The sequence below is a fragment of the Salmo salar genome, chromosome 19 (genome assembly GCF_965601325.2).
Source record: "Salmo salar chromosome 19, fSalSal1, whole genome shotgun sequence".
Classification (NCBI taxonomy): Eukaryota; Metazoa; Chordata; class Actinopteri; order Salmoniformes; family Salmonidae; genus Salmo; species Salmo salar.
Window position 1 is genome coordinate 65,023,991 of NC_138309.1, and position 22,326 is coordinate 65,046,316.

At 41.8% G+C, this 22,326-nt stretch overlaps 1 protein-coding gene across 1 annotated transcript in view; it reads right to left on the reverse strand.

Moving 5' to 3' along the window:
• Positions 1 to 19,356, reverse strand: part of scn4aa (sodium channel, voltage-gated, type IV, alpha, a) — a 40,992-nt gene extending 21,636 nt beyond the window's left edge. Inside the window, exons 1-12 of the mRNA XM_082965886.1 lie at positions 17,752 to 19,356; positions 17,356 to 17,664; positions 16,490 to 16,608; positions 16,210 to 16,299; positions 15,883 to 16,011; positions 15,195 to 15,286; positions 14,029 to 14,301; positions 13,855 to 13,918; positions 13,409 to 13,550; positions 12,979 to 13,176; positions 7,630 to 7,815; positions 1,459 to 1,567 (exon numbers count right to left, since the gene is read on the reverse strand). Of these exons, the coding sequence (XP_082822012.1) occupies positions 1,459 to 1,567; positions 7,630 to 7,815; positions 12,979 to 13,176; positions 13,409 to 13,550; positions 13,855 to 13,918; positions 14,029 to 14,301; positions 15,195 to 15,286; positions 15,883 to 16,011; positions 16,210 to 16,299; positions 16,490 to 16,608; positions 17,356 to 17,610 (1,657 nt within the window). The 5' untranslated portion in view covers positions 17,611 to 17,664; positions 17,752 to 19,356. The remainder of the gene's footprint in view (positions 1 to 1,458; positions 1,568 to 7,629; positions 7,816 to 12,978; positions 13,177 to 13,408; positions 13,551 to 13,854; positions 13,919 to 14,028; positions 14,302 to 15,194; positions 15,287 to 15,882; positions 16,012 to 16,209; positions 16,300 to 16,489; positions 16,609 to 17,355; positions 17,665 to 17,751) is intronic.
• Between the last annotated feature and the right edge of the window lie 2,970 nt (positions 19,357 to 22,326).

The following is a 22,326-nucleotide window of genomic DNA, read 5'->3' on the forward strand; positions in this document are numbered from 1 at the left end:
CATGTGTCGTTAAATGTGTACAAATACGGGCAATCTTTCTGTTCTATACTAAAAACAAAAACAACAAGTAAATGAAATGCAACAGTGGGTAACACCAGAATTCATGCCCGTGGTGCCAGCCCGCCCTGGAAGGCTAAAATAGCTCAAGCTTAGCACCAAGAGGGCATGCAACTGTACATTAACAGGGCTCTCTCCCCCCTCACTCACATACACACAATGTGATTGGCTGTTCTGTGTGCGACAGACTTCAGACAATGCTACTGTAATGAGTGGTGGTGGGGGGGTCAGAAGGCCATGTCTACAACCACATGATAAGCTAGGCAATTACACTTCACATTAGAGCGAAGACTGCATCCACTCCCAACTAAGCCTAGTGTATTTCTAAACTTGCCTGAGGGACTTGACATGTCTCCTACTGTGGACGGTTATGTTTGTCTTAGGCAAGAAACAGACCAATGACATACAGTACATTTCATGGCATATATATGATAGTAGTTGAAGTAGACATAAAAACAAATATTTGCATGCATTACGAATGGATCTATAGGGAAATTTTTTCTGAAAATACACTGAACAAAAATATTAACGCAACATGTAAAGTGTTGATCCCATGTTCCATGAGCTGAAAGAAGATCACAGAAATTCTCCAAACACACAAAAGGATTATTTCTCTCAAATGTTGTGCACAAATTTGTTCACATTCCTGTTAGTGAGCATTCGATCCTTTGTCAAGATAATCCATCCAGCTGACAGGTGTGGCATATCAAGAAGCTGATTAAACAGCATGATCATTACACCTTGTGCTGCGGACAATCAAAGGCTGCACTAAAATTTGCAGTTTTGTCACACAACACAATGCCACAGATGTCTCAAGTTGAGGGAATGTTCAATTGTCATGATGACTGCAGAATGTTCACCAGAGCTGTTGATAGAGAATTCAATTTGTCTACCATAAGCCACCTCCAACGTAGTTTTAGAGAATTTGGCAGGACATACAACCGGCCTCACAACCGCAGACCACGTGTAACCATGCCAGCACAGGACCTCCACATCATCACCTGCGGGATCCCCTTTAATGGGAAAAACGAATTCTGATTGGCTTCCCTCCCAGGCCCATACATGGCTGCGCCCCTGCCCAGTCATGTGAAATCCATAGATTAGGGCCTAATGAATTTATTTCAATTGACTCATTTCCTTTTATGAACTGTAACTCAGCAAAATCTTTTCAATTGTTGCATGTTGCGTTTTATATTTTTGTTCAGAATACAGTTATCAATGCAGGGCTGCATTTTACTCTCTTCCCGAAAAAAAAAATTCCTGAATTAAAATGATATCATTGTCATTCCTGATGATATCACAATGGTAATACTATCATTCAAGAATCATCGTCATCATTATCAGCATTTTCACAATTGTCGTCATCATAATCATGACCATCACTATGTGTCGCTCTCTTACCCTCCATGACGGTGGTGAGAACACTAACAGCACTCGCCGATCTGTTCTTCAGGCCTGGCTGCTCCAGGTGGAGCATGCTGTCCTCTTTGAACTCGTCCTCTGGAACCGACTGGGGAGGGGGGGTTAAGTCTCATCATCACTGGCCACTAAACATCTTACATGCTGTCTACACCGCGTGCGCGAGCGTTACAGAATGAAAGTACACACGCATGTTATTTAATCATTGCACTCACACCACTAGCGCGCGTTAGCGAGCGTCTGCGTAGCCGGGCGCTAAAATAGAACTTGGTTCTATTTGTGACGCTCAACGCGGTGCAAGTCCTGCCTCCCAAATCTCCTCATTGGTTTTTAGGAGCTTATGCCCATGTGGTTGATTGAAAGATGAACTGAGGTCTACACTCCAGTCGGTTGTAGTAGTGCAGGAAGGAGCTTAACATTCTATGCTAAGCTTGAGGGCAACTTCCACTGGAGAAACAGCAAATGCAGACTTGTTTACGCTGCTGTGCGTTTTGTTGCCGATCTTACTTTGCTACCTGACGGTTTTTTACTTTTTCATTACCGTATATTTTTACTTTTTCCCTCACTCAACTTTTCACCCCGGAGGTTTTATCTGGACATGGTTCGTCAGGACTTCAAACAGACTTCATTAACATGATGCCTTCTAATTGCAGTCGTTGTACCTATAATATACAGGAGAACGATCGCCTTACGGCAAGGATAGCTGTGCTGCAAGCCCAGCTTCAGACGCGATCGTTAGGCAAGGGTAATTTCAGTGTAGGAAAGGATGAAACAGCGTCTGTGCCACCAGTAAGTACAGATAGTAACGTTAGTATAAACCCCCTCGCACGGTCCCCGCAGCCGGACATCTTTCTCATGGCTTCTGGAGGGAAACGCTGTAGGAATGCTCAACCGGTGTCGCTTATTCAGCCGACAGAAACTTTCAACCGGTTCTCCCCATTAAGCGAGTCGGAGTCCGAGACTTCTCTGGTCTCTACTCCTCCCGTTGTGGGGTCTGAGACGCCGACGGCTCCCACCATTAGCTCTGACAAATTGAAAACCCTAGTCATTGGCGACTCCATTACCCGCAGTATTAGACTTAAAACTAATCATCCAGCGATCATACACTGTTTACCAGGGGGCAGGGCTACCGACGTTAAGGCTAATCTAAAGACGGTGCTGGCTAAAGCTAAAACTGGCGAGTGTAGAGAGTATAGAGATATTGTTATCCACGTCGGCACCAACGATGTTAGGATGAAACAGTCAGAGGTCACCAAGCGCAACATAGCTTCAGCGTGTAAATCAGCTAGAAAGATGTGTCGGCATCGATTAATTGTCTCTGGCCCCCTCCCAGTTAGGGGGAGTGATGAGCTCTACAGCAGAGTCTCACAACTCAATCGCTGGTTGAAAACTGTTGTTTTCTGCCCCTCCCAAAAGAGAATTTGTAGATAATTGGCCCTCTTTCTGGGACTCACCCACAAACAGGACCAAGCCTGGCCTGTTGAGGAGTGACGGACTCCATCCTAGCTGGAGGGGTGCTCTCATCTTATCTACGAACATAGACAGGGCTCTAACTCCTCTAGCTCCACAATGAAATAGGGTGCAGGCCAGGCAGCAGGCTGTTAGCCAGCCTGCCAGCTTAGTGGAGTCTGCCACTAGCACAGTCAGCGTAGTCAGCTCAGCTTTCCCCATTGAGACCGTGTCTGTGCCTCGATCTAGGTTGGGCAAAATTAAAAATGGAGGTGTTCGCTTTAGCAATCTCACTAGTATAAAGACCTCCTCCATTCCTGCCATTATTGAAAGAGATTGTGATACCTCACATCTCAAAATTGGGTTACTTAATGTTAGATCCCTCACTTCCAAGGCAGTTATAGTCAATGAACTAATCACTGATAATAATCTTGATGTGATTGGCCTGACTGAAACATGGCTTAAGCCTGATGAATTTACTGTGTTAAATGAGGCCTCACCCCCTGGTTACACTAGTGACCATACCCCCCGTGCATCCGGCAAAGGCGGAGGTGTTGCTAACATTTACGATAGCAAATTTCAATTTACAAAAAAAAAAACAATGACGTTTTCGTCTTTTGAGCTTCTAGTCACGAAATCTATGCAGCCTACTCACTCACTTTTTATAGCTACTGTTTATAGGCCTCCTGGGCCATATGCAGTGTTCCTCACTGAGTTCCCTGAATTCCTATCGGATCTTGTAGTCATAGCAGATAATATTCTAATTTTTGGTGACTAACATTCACATGGAAAAGTCCACAGACCCACTCCAAAAGGCTTTCGGAGCCATCATCGACTCAGTGGGTTTTGTCCAACATGTCTCTGGACCTACTCACTGCCACAGTCATACTCTGGACCTAGTTTTGTCCCATGGAATAAATGTTGTGGATCTAAATGTTTTTCCTCATAATCCTGGACTATCGGACCACCATTTTATTACGTTTGCAATTGCAACAAATAATCTGCTCAGACCCCAACCAAGGAGCATTAAAAGTCGTGCTATAAATTCTCAGACAACCCAAAGATTCCTTGATGCCCTTCCAGACTGCCTCTGCCTACCCAAGGACGTCAGAGGACAAAAATCAGTTAACCACCTAACCGAGGAACTCAATTTAACCTTGCGCAATACCCTAGATGCAGTTGCACCCCTAAAAACATCTGTCATAAGAAACTAGCTCCCTGGTATACAGAAAATACACGAGCTCTGAAGCAAGCTTCCAGAAAATTGGAACGGAAATGGCGCCACACCAAACTGGAAGTCTTCCGACTAGCTTGGAAAGACAGTACCGTGCAGTATCGAAGAGCCCTTACTGCTGCTCGATCATCCTATTTTTCCAACTTAATTGAGGAAAATAAGAACAATCCGAAATTTCTTTTTGATACTGTCGCAAAGCTAACTAAAAAGCAGCCTTCGCAAATGGAGGATGGCTTTCACTTCAGCAGTAATAAATTTATGAACTTCTTTGAGGAAAAGATCATGATCATTAGAAAGCAAATTACAGACTCCTCTTTAAATCTGGGTATTCCTCCAAAGCTCCATTGTCCTGAGTCTGCACAACTCTGCCAGGACCTAGGATCAAGGGAGATACTAAAGTGTTTTAGTACTATATCTCTTGACGCAATGATGAAAATAATCATGGCCTCCAAACCCTCAAGCTGCATACTGGACCCTATTCCAACTAAACTATTGAAAGAGCTGCTTCCTGTGCTTGGCCCTCCTATGTTGAACATAATAAACGGCTCTCTATCCACCGGATGTGTACCAAGCTCACTAAAAGTGGCAGTAATAAAGCCTCTCTTGAAAAAGCCGAATCTTGATCCAGAAATTATAAAAAACTATCGGCCTATATCGAATCTTCCATTCCTCTCAAAAATTTTAGAAAAAGCTGTTGCACAGCAACTCACTGCCTTCCTGAAGACAAACAATGTATACGAAACGCTTCAGTCTGGTTTTAGACCCCATCATAGCACTGAGACTGCACTTGTGAAGGTGGTAAATGACCTTTTAATGACGTCAGACCGAGGCTCTGCATCTGTCCTCGTGCTCCTAGATCTTAGTGCCGCTTTTGATACCATCGATCACCACATTCTTTTGGAGAGATTGGAAACCCAAATTGGTCTACATGGACAAGTTCTGGCCTGGTTTAGATCTTATCTGTCGGAAAGATATCAGTTTGTCTCTGTGAATGGTTTGTCCTCTGACAAATCAATTGTAAATTTCGGTGTTCCTCAAGGTTCCGTTTTAGGACCACTATTGTTTTCACTATATATTTTACCTCTTGGGGATGTCATTCGAAAACATAATGTTAAATTTCACTGCTATGCGGACGACACACAGCAATGAAACATGGTGAAGCCCCAAAATTGCCCTCGCTAGAAGCCTGTGTTTCAGACATAAAGAAGTGGATGGCTGCAAACTTTCTACTTTTAAACTCGGACAAAACAGAGATGCTTGTTCTAGGTCCCAAGAAACAAAGAGATCTTCTGTTGAATCTGACAATTAATCTGGATGGTTGTACAGTCGTCTCAAATAAAACTGTGAAGGACCTCGGCGTTACTCTGGACCCTGATCTCTCTTTTGAAGAACATATCAAGACTGTTTCAAGGACAGCTTTTTTCCATCTACGTAACATTGCAAAAATCAGAAATTTTCTGTCCAAAAATGACGCAGAAAAATTAATCCATGCTTTTGTTACTTCTAGGCTGGACTACTGCAATGCTCTACTTTCCGGCTACCCGGATAAAGCACTAAATAAACTTCAGTTAGTGCTAAATACGGCTGCTAGAATCCTGACTAGAACCAAAACATTTGTTCATATTACTCCAGTGCTAGCATCTCTACACTGACTTCCTGTTAAGGCAAGGGCTGATTTCAAGGTTTTACTGCTAACCTACAAAGCATTACATGGGCTTGCTCCTACCCATCTTTCCGATTTGGTCCTGCCGTACATACCTACACGTACGCTACGGTCACAAGACGCAGGCCTCCTAATTGTCCCTAGAATTTCTAAGCAAACGGCTGGAGGTAGGGCTTTCTCCTATAGAGCTCCATTTTTATGGAATGGTCTGCCTACCAATGTGAGAGACGCAGACTCAGTCTCAACCTTTAAGTCTTTACTGAAGACTTATCTCTTCAGTAGGTCCTATGATTAAGTATAGTCTGGCCCAGGAGTGTGAAGGTGAACGGAAAGGCTGGAGCAACGAACCGCCCTTGCTGTCTCTGCCTTGCCGGTTCCCCTCTTTTCACTGGGATTCTCTGCCTCTAACCCTTTTACAGGGGCTGAGTCACTGGCCTACTGGTGTTCTTCCATGCCGTCCATGGGAGGGGTGCGTCACTTGAGTGGGTTGAGTCACTGACGTGGTCTTCCTGTCTGGGTTGGCGCCCCCCCCCCCTTGGGTTGTGCCATGGCGGAGATCGTTGTGGGCTATACTCGGCCTTGTCTTAGGACGGTAAGTTGGTGGTTGGAGACATCCCTCTAGTGGTGTGGGGGCTGTGCTTTGGCAAAGTGGGTGGGGTTATATCCTGCCTGTTTGGCCCTGTCCGGGGGTATCATCGGATGGGGCCACAGTGTCTTCTGATCCCTCCTGTCTCAGCCTCCAGTATTTATGCTGCAGTAGTTTATGTGTCGGGGGGCTAGGGTCAGTCTGTTACATCTGGAGTATTTCTCTTGTCTTATCCGGTGTCCTGTGTGTATTTAAATATGCTCTCTCTAATTCTCTCTCTCTTTCCGTCTTTCTCTCGGAGGACCTGAGCCCTAGGACCATGCCTCAGGACTACCTTGTATGATGACTCCTTGCTGTCCCCAGTCCACCTGGCCGTGCTGCTGCTCCAGTTTCAACTGTTCTGCCTGCGGCTATGGAACCCTGACCTGTTCACCGGACGTGCTTGTTGCACCCTCGACAACTACTATGATTATTATTATTTGACCATGCTGGTCATTTATGAACATTTTAACATCTTGACTATGTTCTGTTATAATATCCACCCTGCACAGCCAGAAGAGGACTGGCCACCCCTCATAGCCTGGTTCCTCTCTAGGTTTCTTCCTAGGTTTTTGGCCTTTCTAGGGAGTTTTTCCTAGCCACCGTGCTTCTTTCACATGCTTTGCTTGCTGTTTGGGGTTTTAGGCTGGGTTTCTGTACAGCACTTTGAGAATATCAGCTGATGAACGAAGGGCTATATAAAAATAAATTTGATTTGATGATGAGAAAGGAATTCGGTTGACCGTTTTATCTGTGGATTAATTGTCGAAGTAGAGGACCTTGTGCATTTCAGGTAAAATAACAACCCAATGTTTATATCCCAGAACAAATTAGCTAGCAACAGCAAGCTAGCTAGCTAAATTCGCCATAAATGTTTCATGCTTTTCGACCTGGCCCCAAATTAATATAATTGGATCAGAGTTTGTTTTGATATTTCAAAATATCATTTGTTTGACTAGACAGCATGACCACACACACACACGGTCTGGTAAGCATGTTAGGTGTCATTGAACTCTTAAGATAAAAGAGTTGCGTATACAAGACAACAAAGACCAATAGCCAAAACAACCTGCGTTTACAAATTCACATCAAAAGAAGGAGACAAAACAAACTGTGGACCCATTCTAACCTATGAACGTTGACCTGATAAGATAAACATTAGCAAGGAGAGGTCACACTGACCTCCGACTCGGAGGACACTGGTACGATGGCCAGACGGGGCACGATTCTCCCATTACAGTCCTTGATAACATCATCTCCGAGGCTCTGCTCGTCATCCGCAGAGCCCCCGTATGACCCAGAGTGATGACTAAGCTCTTTCCGACTGGTCAGGGTCACCTGACTTCCAGCAGCAGCATCAGCTTGCTCCTGTAAAACACCAATGATAAATTGATCAGAGTTAATTGTGTAAAGTAGGGCTGCCACTGGCCTACCGGACAGGCCGTGGTGAAAACATTTGCACACAAAAATGCAGTCAAAAAGTTGAATTGAATATGATTTAATTTACCTTGGATATTGCAGCCCATTTGTGTAGGCTATTAGCCAGACAAAACAATACATAGTGGCTGAATTTATCCTCAAGCAAAAAAACTTTTCCTAATTGTTAGGCTATTTGAAGTGTAATTTTTATAAAACCTTTGTAGTAGCTAAATGGTATATAGTTAAAGATAGGAGGCTAGACTGCATGATGAAACAATCCCTAGTAAGCTAGTGCTTTGAGGGTGGACTGTATTTCTATCCAAGCTGGTAGAGTGAGGTGGGCTCAATTCATGCAGGTTCAGCTAGGCTATACAGGACAGTTGTATATTCCAAAAAAATCTATTGGTAGTTGATTAGGGGTGAACTCCGACCTTGCGGGATCCATAGAAACCTTGTTACGCCAGTGAGGGCTGCATGATATGGGCAAAAATTTGAATTGCTATTCAAATATTGCGATTTGACTTGGATAAGTAAACTATACATTGAGTGTACAAAACATTCGAAACACCTTCCAAATATTGAGTTGCACTCCCTTTTGCCCTCAGAACAGCCTCAATTCGTTGGGGCATGGCCTCTACAAGGTGTCAAGCGTTCTGCAGGGATGCTGGCCCATGTTGACTCCAATGCTTCCCACAGTTGTCAAGTTGGCTGGATGTCCGTTGGGTGGTGGACCATTCTTGATACGAGGCTTAAAAAGCCTTATTTAACCTGTCTTCTCCCATTCATCTACACTGGTTGAAGTGGATTCAATAACATTTACATTTTAGTCATTTAGCTGACGCTCTTATCCAGAGCGACTTACAGTAATAAGTGACATCAATAAGGGATCCTAGCTTTCAACTGGATTTACCTGCTCAGTCTACGTCATGGAAAGAGCAGGTGTTCTAAATGTTTTGTATACTCAGTGTAGCTCAGAACAAAGAAATATAATGATTTATATTAAAAAGCAGAGTGGAAAGCAGTATTGCTCTTGTTTGGAACAATCTCTTGACTGCATTTGACCTAACAGAAAAGCATGCAAACGTATTGTGAATATAAGTGAATCTAACAGCGAGGAGGAGGACAGGGGGCGTGGCTTGGTGTGTGTGGGAACCAGCCGCAAGAGGAGAGAGGAAGAGAGAGACAGAAAAAAAGAGTAAACACATTTTTTTTAAACGTTACACGCTGCTGAGTGGTGTTTCAAAACATTCCAATATGGATATCTATTGCAAAATGGATATTGGGTAAACCGATTTGAATTCAGTCACTTTTCGACAGCACCCCTTTGATTGGAACAAAAACTTCCATACATACTGTATTTGCCTATTGTAGAAGTGCTCAAGAGACAAAAGTGCTCAAAGTTGACCTATTTTGCATGCCCCACCATACCATGAGACATCCATGTCTTCATCACTGGAAAAGAAGAATGGTTGAGATTGATACCATTTAAAAGCTTACAAACAGGTTTGTCAGACTATTTAATTTCTTGAAAAAACATTTTTTTTTGTACAAATTGTCCTTTTACCTTAAACATCAATAAACTCATTTTTTTCATATTCACATATGTTGTAGCTTAGACCCTATTTTACCTCATCTGAGGTTTTTGTGTTGTGCCCACCATCGTTTGATACACAACATGCTCTTCAAAACAGGGTGGGTGTCATGTTTTGGCTGACTAAAATGGGAATAAAATTGACATTTCAACTTTCAAATTTTACCACAACGATGTTGGAGGTCCACGCAGAGAAAGTTGTCTTGAATGGGAATATCTGTTTAAAATTATACTGTCAATCCTCCATAGGAAACCTATTGAAATTATAGATATAGAAATAATAGAATAGACGTGACTATTTAAGTTGACATTCAACGGTGTGTAGTAGTAATTTAAAATCAAATTTAAATTCAATGGTGTACCAGCTAAATTGCAGTGGTCTGACGGGATAGGTCCATTTCTATGAATTCTAGTTCTATGACTGAAATGACACAGTGTTGCGTTTCAACCAATGGTGGGCACAGCACAACACAAAAACCCCAGCGTGAGTTTACGTTTTGTTTGTAAGCTTTTAAATGATATCAAACTACTTAAGTAAAAATGCTGTAAAGTACTACTTAAGTAGTTTGTTGGGGTATCTGTACTTGACTATTTATATTTTTGACTACTTTTACTTCACTACATACCTTAAGAAAATATTGTACTTTTTACTCCATACATTTTCATTGACACCCAAAAGTACTCGTTACATTTTGAATGCTTAGCAGGAAATTAGTCCAATTCACGCACGTATCAACCGAACATCCCTGGTCATCCCTACTGCCTCTGATCTGGCCGACTCACTAAACACACATGCTTCGTTTGTAAATGATGTCTAAATGTTGGGGTGTCCTCATGGCTTTCCGTTAAAAAAAAAAAACAGAAAATGGTTCCATCTGGTTTGCTTAATATAAGGAATTTGAAATGAAATATACTTTTACTTTTGATACTTAAGTATATTTTAAACCAAATAGTTTTAGACTTTTACTGGGTGACTTTTACTTTTACTTGAGTTATTTTCTATTAAGGTATCTTTACTTTTACTCAAGTATGACAGTTGAATACTTTTTCCACCACTGATCTTTTCCAATGCTAAATACATGGATGTCTCATGGTATGGTGGTGTATGCAAAATGGGTCAACTTTGAGCACCTCTATCTCCTAAATGTTTTGGCATTCAGGTCCAAAAATCACTTTCTGTCTACTTCTTCCCTGGGTAAACACGTATGGAAAGTGTTGTTTAAATCAAAAGGGATTCTGTCAAAAAGTTATTGAATTCAAATTTTTTACCCTATTGCACATGTCAATATTGCGATTTCTATGTGAATTTGATTAAATGTGCAACCCAAGTGTTTGGGTTTAGTGGGCCAGCATCCCTGATGCAAAGAGAAAGTAAGCCCAAGCTGTCCTATTTGGTTGCCATTCAATATACCATTAGTCGATTGCCCCAACCTAATTATATGCACATTATTCCATATATACTGAGAGGCTTCAAATATTGTATTTACATAGTGTTCAGTTTGATGTCATAATTTCTCATCTTTTAAAATTATTATTAAACTTTTACTTTGACAGGGAAGTCATACTGAGACGAGGGTCTCTTTTTCAGATGAGCCCTGCATGAATACATAAAGCATATATACACAATACACAAAATTACAAAACAAATTAAGAAAAAAAAGACACATTTATCAACAGAGGTCTCTGATAATTTCTCTGAACTGACCAAGGGGGACCAGAATATCTAATTTCAGAGATCTCTGTGAGTTGTTCCCCATAAAGGGCGCAAGAAAAGTAAAAGCGGCTTTACCCAACTCTGTGGAGACTGAAGGGACCTCCAGTGTTATCTAAGCCTGTGACCGGGTTTGTTAATTTGTAAGTCCACATTTAATTAATAATGATAGATACATAGGAAGTTTCTGCACGAGTGCTTTGTAAATAAACAGAAGAGAATTCTGCTCTCTCCTTACATAGAAAGAGGCCCAACACACTTTGATACAAAACACAATGGTGAGTTCTATAACCATCACCAGTAATAAACCTAAGGGCACAATGAAAAACAACATCTAGTGGTTTAAGTGTAGATACTGCTGCATGCAAATAGATAATATCCCTATAATCTAAAATAAACAAGTGGCCTGGACGATTTCCTTCCTATTAAAAAAGGTCAGACATGCTTTCTTTCTGTAAAAGAAACAAGCCTTGAACTTTAACTTCTTCACCAGCTCAGTGACATGTTTTTTTTTTAATTAATTTTTCATCAAGCCAGATACCAAGATATTTGTAGGAATGACTTCGCTCAATTTGTGTACCGTTCAAACTAGTCATTACAAATTCATTTAAATCTGGGTTATGGGGGCTAGAAAAAAGCATGCATTTGTTTTTGCTTGCATTTAGCACTAACTTTCGATCCAATAGTGACCTCTGCAGTGCTAGCAAATCTGATTTCAAATTGGAAAAGGCTTGGCCAACCAATGGAACACAACACCATCATCTGCATACAACTAAAAAAAAAACTACTTTTTTTTTACCGCATTACCAATGTTATTTATTTAGATTGTAAACAGTAGTGAGCCAAGTATCAAACCTTGAGGCACCCCTTTATGCAACTCAAGGAACTCAGATTTGACCCAATCTACATTGATGGCCTGAGTTCTGTCATTGAAATAATTAAGAAATCATCGGATAGCATTATCATCCAACCCTTTCGAGGGCAACTTATTCAACAGATTAGCATGGTCTACAGTATCAAAAGCTTTTGACAAGTCTACAAAACATTGCAGCACAATTCTTTCTATCACCTTTGGCATTTGCAATATAATTTACAACAAGCATGGTAGATGTAGTGGTACTATGTTTAGGTCTGAATCCGGATTCATTAACCTTAAGAATACCATTTACAAACAGAAAATACCATAGATTCTTCTTGACCAATGATTGTAGGATTTTGGCAAGACAAGGGAGCCTGGAAATAGGTTGATAATTATCAAGATCACTACTATCACCACCCTTATGGAGTGGCACCACAAAAGCTGCTTTCCACACCTTTGGAATATTTCCTGATACTAAATGTCAATACAAAATGCGTGTTACTGAGCCAGCAATGAGGGGCGCTGTATACTAAGCAAAGACGGGTCCAAATTGTCAGCCTCTAATGACTTCTTAGTGTCCAAAGCTAATAAGGCAGCAATAACCTTTGTGTCTGAATTGCCAAAAAGAAAGACCCTGACTACCATTTCCCAAGTCATGTGAGGTTGACTGATCATCCATCGAGGGAACAGGAGGCTGTATGTGGGAAGAACAGTCAACTAACTCACCAAGACCATTATGACCGTCATTTCTTTCAAATACGAAACCAGCTGAGATAAAATACTGATTAAAAGCATCACAAATCTGAACTTTTTCAGTAAAGATGCAGGAGTCTAAAACTACTTTCTTTCCCAGAATCTAGAGGGATCGCTAACAGAGTCTGCCATAGCGCTAAGGAAGTAGTTTGATTTGGCCTGTTTTGTCATGAGGATATGCAGTAGCTGTCACCTGACCTGGGCTTGGATCCTGTATTGCTCCAGAAGCCTCTGAAACTCCTCCTCCATATCCTGCGCCTCTTTCAGAGTGGCCTCGTTCTGCTCGTCGTAGGCCATGGCAACCACGGCCAGGATGAGGTTGATGAGGTAGAAGGAACCCAGGAAGATGACCAGCACAAAGAAGATCATGTACGTCTTCCCCGCTGCTCGAAGTGTCTGCATACGAAGAGGCATGCAAAGACAAGTTTGGAGGATGACACAAAATGGTAAGCCAACATGCAGTTTGTAGTATGCCTCATGAAATTCCTTTTAGGCAAAACTCCCTTTCGAGGAATGGAGAGCACTCACATTTTTACAGGAAAAAGTCCAGGAAAAGTCAAACTTAAGGCTTAAATTTGTACCTAATGAAACAATTTATTATTATATACTATATAATATAAGTACCAACCAGTTGGAACAGGTTCTCCCAGTAGTCCTGCGTCATGAGTCTGAACAGGGACAAGAAGGCCCAGCCGAAGGAGTCGTAGCTGGTGTAGCCGTAGTTGGGGTTTCTCCCAGCCTTTATGCACGTGAATCCTTCTGGGCACTTCCTATCAACAGTGGTGGGTAGCAGTGAAGAGTCAGTTTGCACACAACCGGCCACTCTCCCTGACCCCACAAGCCTCAACATCTAGAATGCTGCTTGTCAGAGACAAGCACATAACTTATATTTGATAGTTGTATTGTGTGTATAGCTTACATAACATTTGACTACTTTTCCAATAGTGTTCTGTTTGCTACAGTGGTGTGCATCCTTCCATCAAAACCCTGATATTGCTTTACTAAATCTAAGAAATACATTCATGACTTATCTTTGTATCATTGTGCCATTTGTGTTATCACAAAGTAACATACCCAGCATCAGAGCTGTTTCCGCAGAGAAGAGCATCCAGACTACCTTCCAAATAGTAGTGATTCTCTATAGCCGAAAGACAGAGCAAATCAAACACAAACTAAAAGTACTGTTCAGAACGTCACATCAGCCTGAAGTAGAGGAACAGATGACTTGTCTCAGTGGCTCAGACGCACCTATATTGCTGATGTAGTCCTTGAAATCGAAAGGAATAGTGGAATTTGATGTTTCGCCGAAACCCATGGTGCCGTCAAGCGACGAGGTGGAGTTGTAATCGTCGAACACCGTTGAGTTGAGGATGGGCCATCGGACACACTTGTTGCGCAAATTTCCCATGAAGAGTTGCAGGCCGATGAGTGCAAACACGGCCAGGGCGAACACAGTGAGGATCATCACGTCTACCATTTTCTTTACAGACTGGACCAGGGCGCCCACAATGGTTTTTAATCCTGGTCAAATGGATGCATGTCAGTGATACATCTGCAGGCCAAGATAAACCAGATAGTGCCCATAGTGCATAGTGGCTCTGATGGCTTACTGGTTTCAGCACGGTGCTGTCAACACCAAGGTTATGGGTTTGTTTCCTGAATTGGCCACACATACTATATATTTGACTGTGTAAACTGTAAGTTGCTTTGGATACTATTATTATCTGACATCAGTGTCAATAGTTCAATAAGTCTGAACGTGTGCATACAAACCAGGTCAATTAATTGAAGACATATCAAGAAAACATTTTGATATTGACATCAGTTTGACAAGTCTCAACAAGAGCTGCAGATGAAACAACCTGGACTCGGGTAGAGGTAACATAGTAAATACAAATCTGGGACACTAAATAGTTGATATGTTACGTTTCGTATGGCATGTATGAATTTGTGGATATCCAACATCAACTTCGTATTAATATGTTCCGAATTACAATTTGCATGACATGTTACGAATTGCAATTCGTACAATATGTTACAAATTTGCTATGAAAAATTACGAATTCCAATTTGTTGTGGCTAATGTTAGCTAGGTGGCTAACGGTTAGGAGTTAGGTTAAAGGGTTAAGGTTAGGGTTAGCTAACGTGCTAAATAGTTGCAATGTAGCAAAACATTTGTGTAGTTCCAAGTTACTAATTAGCTAAAATGCTAAATTTGAAACGTGATGAGATTCGAACACGCAACCTTTAGGGTTGCTAGACGTTCGTGTTATACGCCTACCCATCCACCTCGACCAACCACCCTACTTTAGTTTTTTCCTTATTAAGTAACCATTCCAAAAGTAACATATTATACTAATTAAGATAGTACATGTAAACCTGGGACAATGAGAACAGGCTGGATGAAAACATACCAGGAATCACAGTGATTGTTTTAAGGGCTCGGAGTACACGGAACGTCCTAAGGGCTGACACGTTGCCTAGATCAACAAACTCTGTGACGTACCTGTGGAGACACACACAGTACAAGCAATATATTAACATGATTTAATTGTGGACTGACAGTGAACAACAGTGGACCTGTCACTGAAGAACGTCTTGTGTTAAAAAACATTACAAAATAGCACACAAAACATCAGACATGGTGTTCACTGTGGTATATGATATCTTTTTTTTTTTATAGAGTCTATTTTTATATTGGTCCACTTCTTGGGCCAAATGGACGCACTGCTTGAGAGGGTGGCCAATACCATTTATCCATCTCGCAACAAGACGTGTTGTATATCACAAACTATTGGAGATTTTTTTTTTTGTTAGCATTATTATTGGGTATGTTTGAAAAAAATGTACATTTGTTTTTCTAAGATTAAATCATTCATTTATTTTAGTGTTTTTGGCAAAAATGGACAGAATCTATTTCTTAAATGTAATGTGGCCAGGGGGGTCATTGCAAAAATAAGAATTTCTTAATTTACTTACTTGGAAAAATAAAGGCTGGATGTATAAAATGTGTTATAAAACATTACTAACCATTCCAGTTTGCTAACAATTATATAATTTGTAAAAGAGGGTTGAGAGACAGTTAGGTGTTTAGGTACTCACGCCATGCTGATCACCATGAAATCCAGCCAATTCCATGGATCTCGAAGGAATGTAAAAGGTCCGACAACAAAGCCTCTTGACAACACTTTGCATGAGGCCTCAAAGGTATAAATACCAGTAAAAACATACCTGCAAGGAGAAAACAGTATCTTTCCAATGCACTACTCCTGCAATTCTCTCTCTGTGAGCTACATTGTAATTCAGAGATAATTAATTGTTTACATGACTTAAGACGCTGAACCATTAGATATCGTGGTAAAACAGCGACACGTACAATAGTCCTTTCAGGAATCAATCCTGAAATTCAGCACAGGTCAGTATACTTACTCAACAGTTTTACTCCATGACGGTGGGTCGCTCATCGTCATAAAAAAGCAGTTCGACAGAATGGTAATCATGATGAACATGCTAAATAACTTAATATAGAGTCAAGGCAAACTGGCGGGCACACTGATTGTACTGCAAAAGACAATAGTAACATCAAAGGTTGCTAAACCCTGATGGGGGTACAGCTTTATATACAGTACACAACAATATAAGACCATCCTTCTTCCAATCACCCCTTCCCTACACAGGGCAGCTAGAGTCCTTACATTAAAAAGGATATGAATGTATGAGAATTTTAATGGCTCCTCTTCTAAGATGATTGAAGGGGCTTAGAATGTAGCAAGCTGATTCGGCATTGAACCTGAAGATTGTGTTTCCTTTGGTGATCACGATAAAGGTCTGGAAAAATACAACATGAAAAGACATTACCGCACTGCTAAGTGAAGGACTAAAATAACAACTTGTAAAATAATAAAGATTAAACTGAACACAAAGCTTACATGGTGGTAATGCAGTCTTATACATGACATAAAGGATATTACATGCACTCCGGACAACTTATGGAATCATATTTGTCAAGTCATCCACCCTGTCATATTGCAGTGACATTCCAGTAAGCTAATCCAGGCTAGCAGCCTAGTTCGCTAACCCATCTTAACCCCCAATTCATTCTATTACAGATAAAGGAAAACCACACTGTAGGTTCACTCAGAATGTTAAAGGACAGGCTTGGTTCAGTGGCAATATCCAATGACAATGTCCCTGAAAGGAACAGTGTGTGTGTGGTGTGTCTCTTTGAACGCATGCAGTTAACACTGAAACAACATTAACGATTGAGAACCTTGTGAATCTCGTGAACCCGTACTGCGGTTTTCCTTTATTGGCAAGTGATAAATTTTTTTTTTTTTTTTTAAATTTAAAAAAAAAAACAAATAAAAAAATAGAATAAAAAAATACAAAAAATCGGGGCCTTAGCGTGCAACACATCTATGTTAAGTCAGCTGTCATGACATGTCTAAATATAGTGTCTTCCGGATAAGTCTCCTTTGCTTGAGTCTTAACTATGTAAAAAAACAAAAAGCAAAGATGTTTATGTATTACAGTCCAGTGAAATTGCTAGGTGAGCTTTAGGTGTCCTGGACTGACCTTCTTTGCTTTGTAGAAAGGGTCTATGTCCTCCAGAGGTGTGTTGAGCATCGCCGTTGGGGCGTCTCCAAAGATCATGGGCAGACTCTTGCCGGCTTCCAGGTCTTTGCTGGGCTCCGACGGCCCATCATCTACGTACCCTTCTACTTCCGCGGCTATTCGCTTTTCCTCCATGAGCCTCTCGATCTCTGCCAGGGATTCCGGGGTGAAGCGGCGGAACGCATCAGCGCCTGTGGGAGGGAGCAGGGGTGCCATCTTCGCATTGCGAAGAGATACCACCACACCAGAATCGCTCTAGTCTAGAGTGAGCTATAGAAAGAGAAAGAGCGAGGGAGAGAGTCACCCACAGAATTAAATAGAACACATCTCTATGGAGTCATAGCCATAGCTTGTTACCTCTAGAGCAGTGTTCTTCAATCATGGTCCTGAGGACCCACAAGGTATGTAGGCTTTTGTTCCTGCCCAGTACTAACACACCTGATTTGAGCTAATTAAGGGTCTTAAATTAGGTGATTAGTTGAATCAGGTGTGTAATTACTGGGCTGGAACAAAACACTGTGGTTCGCCAGGAGTTGAACACCGCCCTGGAGTGAGCAGAGAAACCATGCAATAAGGGTATTTTTAGAGGAGAGACAGTGAAAAGAGATCCTTTCACACAAGGGTCTCTATATAGTGAGCCAGGATAAGAGAGGGAGAGACAAGATTGCAACACTCTGGTGTTTCTAGTCAAACCTGGGGTCATACACTATTTGAAATAATTTAAAAAATGTGAGCGTTTGCTTCTGCCAGCCAGGAGTGCCTGGTGGGCGGGGAAGGGGTTGGAACTTTTGGAACTTTTCCACAGGCTCTATTAGTTCCATTCCAACAGGCAAACTCAATCAAGCACAGTGAAAGTATTTGAAATGATTTCAAGTAGTATTCTGAACCCAGTTCAGTTTCTAGTGCACACTAGATACCCAGTCATTCCCACTAGCAAAGAGTGGTGTATCGAACATTGGTTGTCTGCATGCCATAAAACGACAAAGGCTGCTGCGCTAAACCCTAGGTATTAGCTCAAAAATGTAACACAAATTGTAAAGTCTCAGGCACGATTCCTCATCACACAATCGTGGTTCACCAACCCTGCTACACTTCACCACCTTTGACCTCCTCCTCTACGGAACAACCCCACCAGCTGACAGGCATTAAGTGACCAAATCCAGTCATCCCAACAATGCCACTGACCAGTTATTGAACCTGTGTCTGCATGCCACACCACTGCATTAGCCCACTGAGCTAAAGCCTAGGAATTAGCTCAGGGAGTAAACGGTAGACTTCAGGCAAGGACATACAATCTCATTAGATTATGCTAGGGTAGACAAACAATGTGAGTATCAGCATGCCAGTCTTCTGTGAGAAAAACCACTTCCGGCTCTGTTACACTTCACCCCCCTTTGACCTCCTCCTTCTCTCCGTAACAACCCAAGCAGCTGACAGACATCAACTGACCAAATCCGGGTCACCCCACCAATGCCACTGATCAGATATTGAACCTGGGTTGTCTGTGTGACACATGACTGTATTAGCCTGCAGGGCTTAAGCCTATAGGCATAAGCTCAGGGAGTTCATGCAAGACTTTAGATCTTAGGCAAGTTTACTCATAACATGAGCTTGTTTCACTGAACCACTTCCGTTACACTAGTATCGAACACATTAACTTCTCTTTGCTACCTTAAAACATGACATTGCTATATTTGTGTAGATGACACACAGTCTGGACATATAGCTTGTGCATATTCTCACCGTAGCAATTATTTTCAGTATACCTTTGATTAACAGCACACAACCAGAACATCAGATCTGAAATGTTGCCAAATGGGTAGGCCCATCCACATTTGGGATGAAATCGTTGCTTGGGATACATGGTGCCAAGTGCTTTACCATTGGCGTCGATACTTTTTGCAGTTGAGAAACAAAATACAAAGATTAATTACACACTTACTTGTAAGTATCATGCTTATGTGTGTATATGTGCAGGGACATACAGTGAGGAAAAAAGTATTTGATCCCCTGCTGATTTTGTACGTTTGCCCACTGACAAAGAAATGATCAGTCTATAATTTTAATGGTAGGTTTATTTGAACAGTGAGAGACAGAATAACCACAAAATAATCAAGAAAAACGCATGTCAAAAATATTATAAATTGATTTGCATTTTAATGAGGGAAATAAGTATTTGACCCTCTCTCAATCAGAAAGATTTCTGGCTCCCAGGTGTCTTTTATACAGGTAACGAGCTGAGATTAGGAGCACACTCTTAAAGGGAGTGCTCCTAATCTCATTTTTTTAACTGTAAAAAAGACACCTGTCCACAGAAGCAATCAATCAATCAGATTCCAAACTCTCCACCATGGCCAAAACCAAAGAGCTCTCCAAGGATGTCAGGGACAAGATTGTAGACCTACAGAAGGCTGGAATGGGCTAAAAGACCATCGCCAAGCAGCTTGGTGAGAAGGTGACAACAGTTGGTGTGATTATTCGCAAATGGAAGAAACACAAAAGAACTGTCAATATCCCTCGGCCTGGGGCTCCATGCAAGATCTCACCTCGTGGAGTTGCAATGATCATGAGAACGGTGAGGAATCAGCCCAGAGCTACACGGGAGGATCTTGTCAATGATCTCAAGGCAGCTGGGACCATAGTCACTAAGAAAACAATTGGTAACACACTACGCCGTGAAGAACTGAAATCCTGCAGCGCCCGCAAGGTCCCCCTGCTCAAGAAAGCACATATACATGCCTGTCTGAAGTTTGCCAATGAACATCTAAATGATTCAGAGGACAACTGGGTGAAAGTGTTGTGGTCAGATGAGACCAAAATGGAGCTCTTTGGCATCAACTCAACTCGCCGTGTTTGGAGGAGGAGGAATGCTGCCTATGACCCCAAGAACACCATCCCCACCGTCAAACACGGAGGTGGAAACATTATGCTTTGGGGGTGTTTTTCTGCTAAGGGGACAGGACAACTTCACCACATCAAAGGGACGATAGACGGGGCCATGTACTGTCAAATCTTGGGTGAGAACATCCTTCCCTCAGCCAGGGCATTGAAAATGGATCGTGGATGGGTATTCCAGCATGACAATGACCCAAAACACAAGGCCAAGGCAACAAAGGAGTGGCTCAAGAAAAAGCACATTAAGGTCCTGGAGTGGCCTAGCCAGTCTCCAGACCTTAATCCCATAGAAAATCTGTGGAGGGAGCTGAAGGCTCGAGTTACCAAACGTCAGCCTCAAAACCTTAATGACTTGGAGAAGATCTGCAAAGAGGAGTGGGACAAAATCCCTCCTGAGATGTGTGCAAACCTGGTGGCCAACTACAAGAAACGTCTGACCTCTGTGATTGCCAACAAGGGTTTTGCCACCAAGTACTAAGTCATGTTTTGCAGAGGGGTCAAATACTTATTTCCCTCATTAAAATGCAAATCATTTTATAAAATTTTTGACATGCGTTTTTCTGGATTTTTTTGTTGTTATTCTGTCTCACTGTTTAAATAAACCTACCATTAAAATTATAGACTGATCATTTCTTTGTCAGTGGGCAAACGTACAAAATCAGCAGGGGATCAAATACTTTTTTCCCTCACTGTATGTGTGTATAAGTGTGTGCAAGAGTGTATGCAGTGCTTGACTTGGACTGAAATAGGTGCTGGTACTCATTTTGTGTGCCGATACTGTTTATATTTAGGTGCAGGAACCCCACAATACTTTTGAGCTAATATTCTATAAGAGGTACAGGAACTCAAGCAGTAAAAAAATGTGAGGTGCCGGTACTCAGCTCCGGTGAGCTCCTGCCCACATCAAGCACTGAGCGTATGTGGTATGTTTGTCTGCGACTTGGTAACGATCCCAGGCTTGAATGCCTTGATCTAGATCCAGTCCCCATAAAAATGGTTTACTCATCACATGAGCATGTTTCACTGAACCACCTCTGTTACACTAATACCTGTTTTATTCAACACATTAACTTCTCTTTGGTACCTTAAAACATGACACTGAGGCCATTGCTGTACTTATGTAGATGTCCCACAGTCTGAACATATATTTTATGTATACTCTTGCAGTAGCAATTCTTTTCAGTATACTTTTTATTAACAGCACACAACCAGAACATCAGATCTGAAATGTTGCCTAATGGGTAGGCCCATCCACATTTGGGATGAAATCGTTGCTTGGTATTCATGATGCCAAGTCCTTACCATTGGCATTGATACTTTTTGCAGTTGAGAAACAAAATACAAAAATGAGTTACATACTTACACACTTGTAAGTATCATGATTGTGTGTATATGTGCAGGGAGGTATGTGTGTATAAGTGTGAGCCCGTGTGGGAAAGAGTATTCTATTTAGGTGCAGGAACTCCACAATACTTTTGAGCTAATATTCTATAAGAGGTGAAGGAACTTAAGCAGTAAAAAATGTGAGGTACTGGTACTCGGCTCCTGCCCAAGTCAAGCACTGATTGTATGTACAGTATGTGGTACACTCTTAGAAACATGGGTTCCAAAAGGGTTCTTTGGCTGTCCCCATAGGATAACCTTTTTTGGTTCCAGGTAGAAGTCTTTTGGGTTCCATGTAGAACCTTCTGTGGTAAGGATTTTATATGGAACTCAGAAGAGTTCTACCTGGAACCAAAAAGGTTTCTTCAAAGGGTTCTCCTGTGCGGACAGCCCAAGAACCCTTTTGGGTTCTATATAGCACCTTCTTTTCTAAGTATATGTGTGTCTGCGAGTTGTTAACGATCCCAGGCTTCTTTGCCTTGATCTAGATCCAGTCTCAATGTAACCCCCACCCCATCATATTACTTATTAGCTTAGCAGACGGCCAGTATCCAGGCCAATTGGCATTGCTTACATGCTAGCACAACGTCGTGTTCAGCGACCAGTCAAGACGGTTTTCTTTTCTCTGGAGAAGCTAAGAGCTAAAGAGCTACT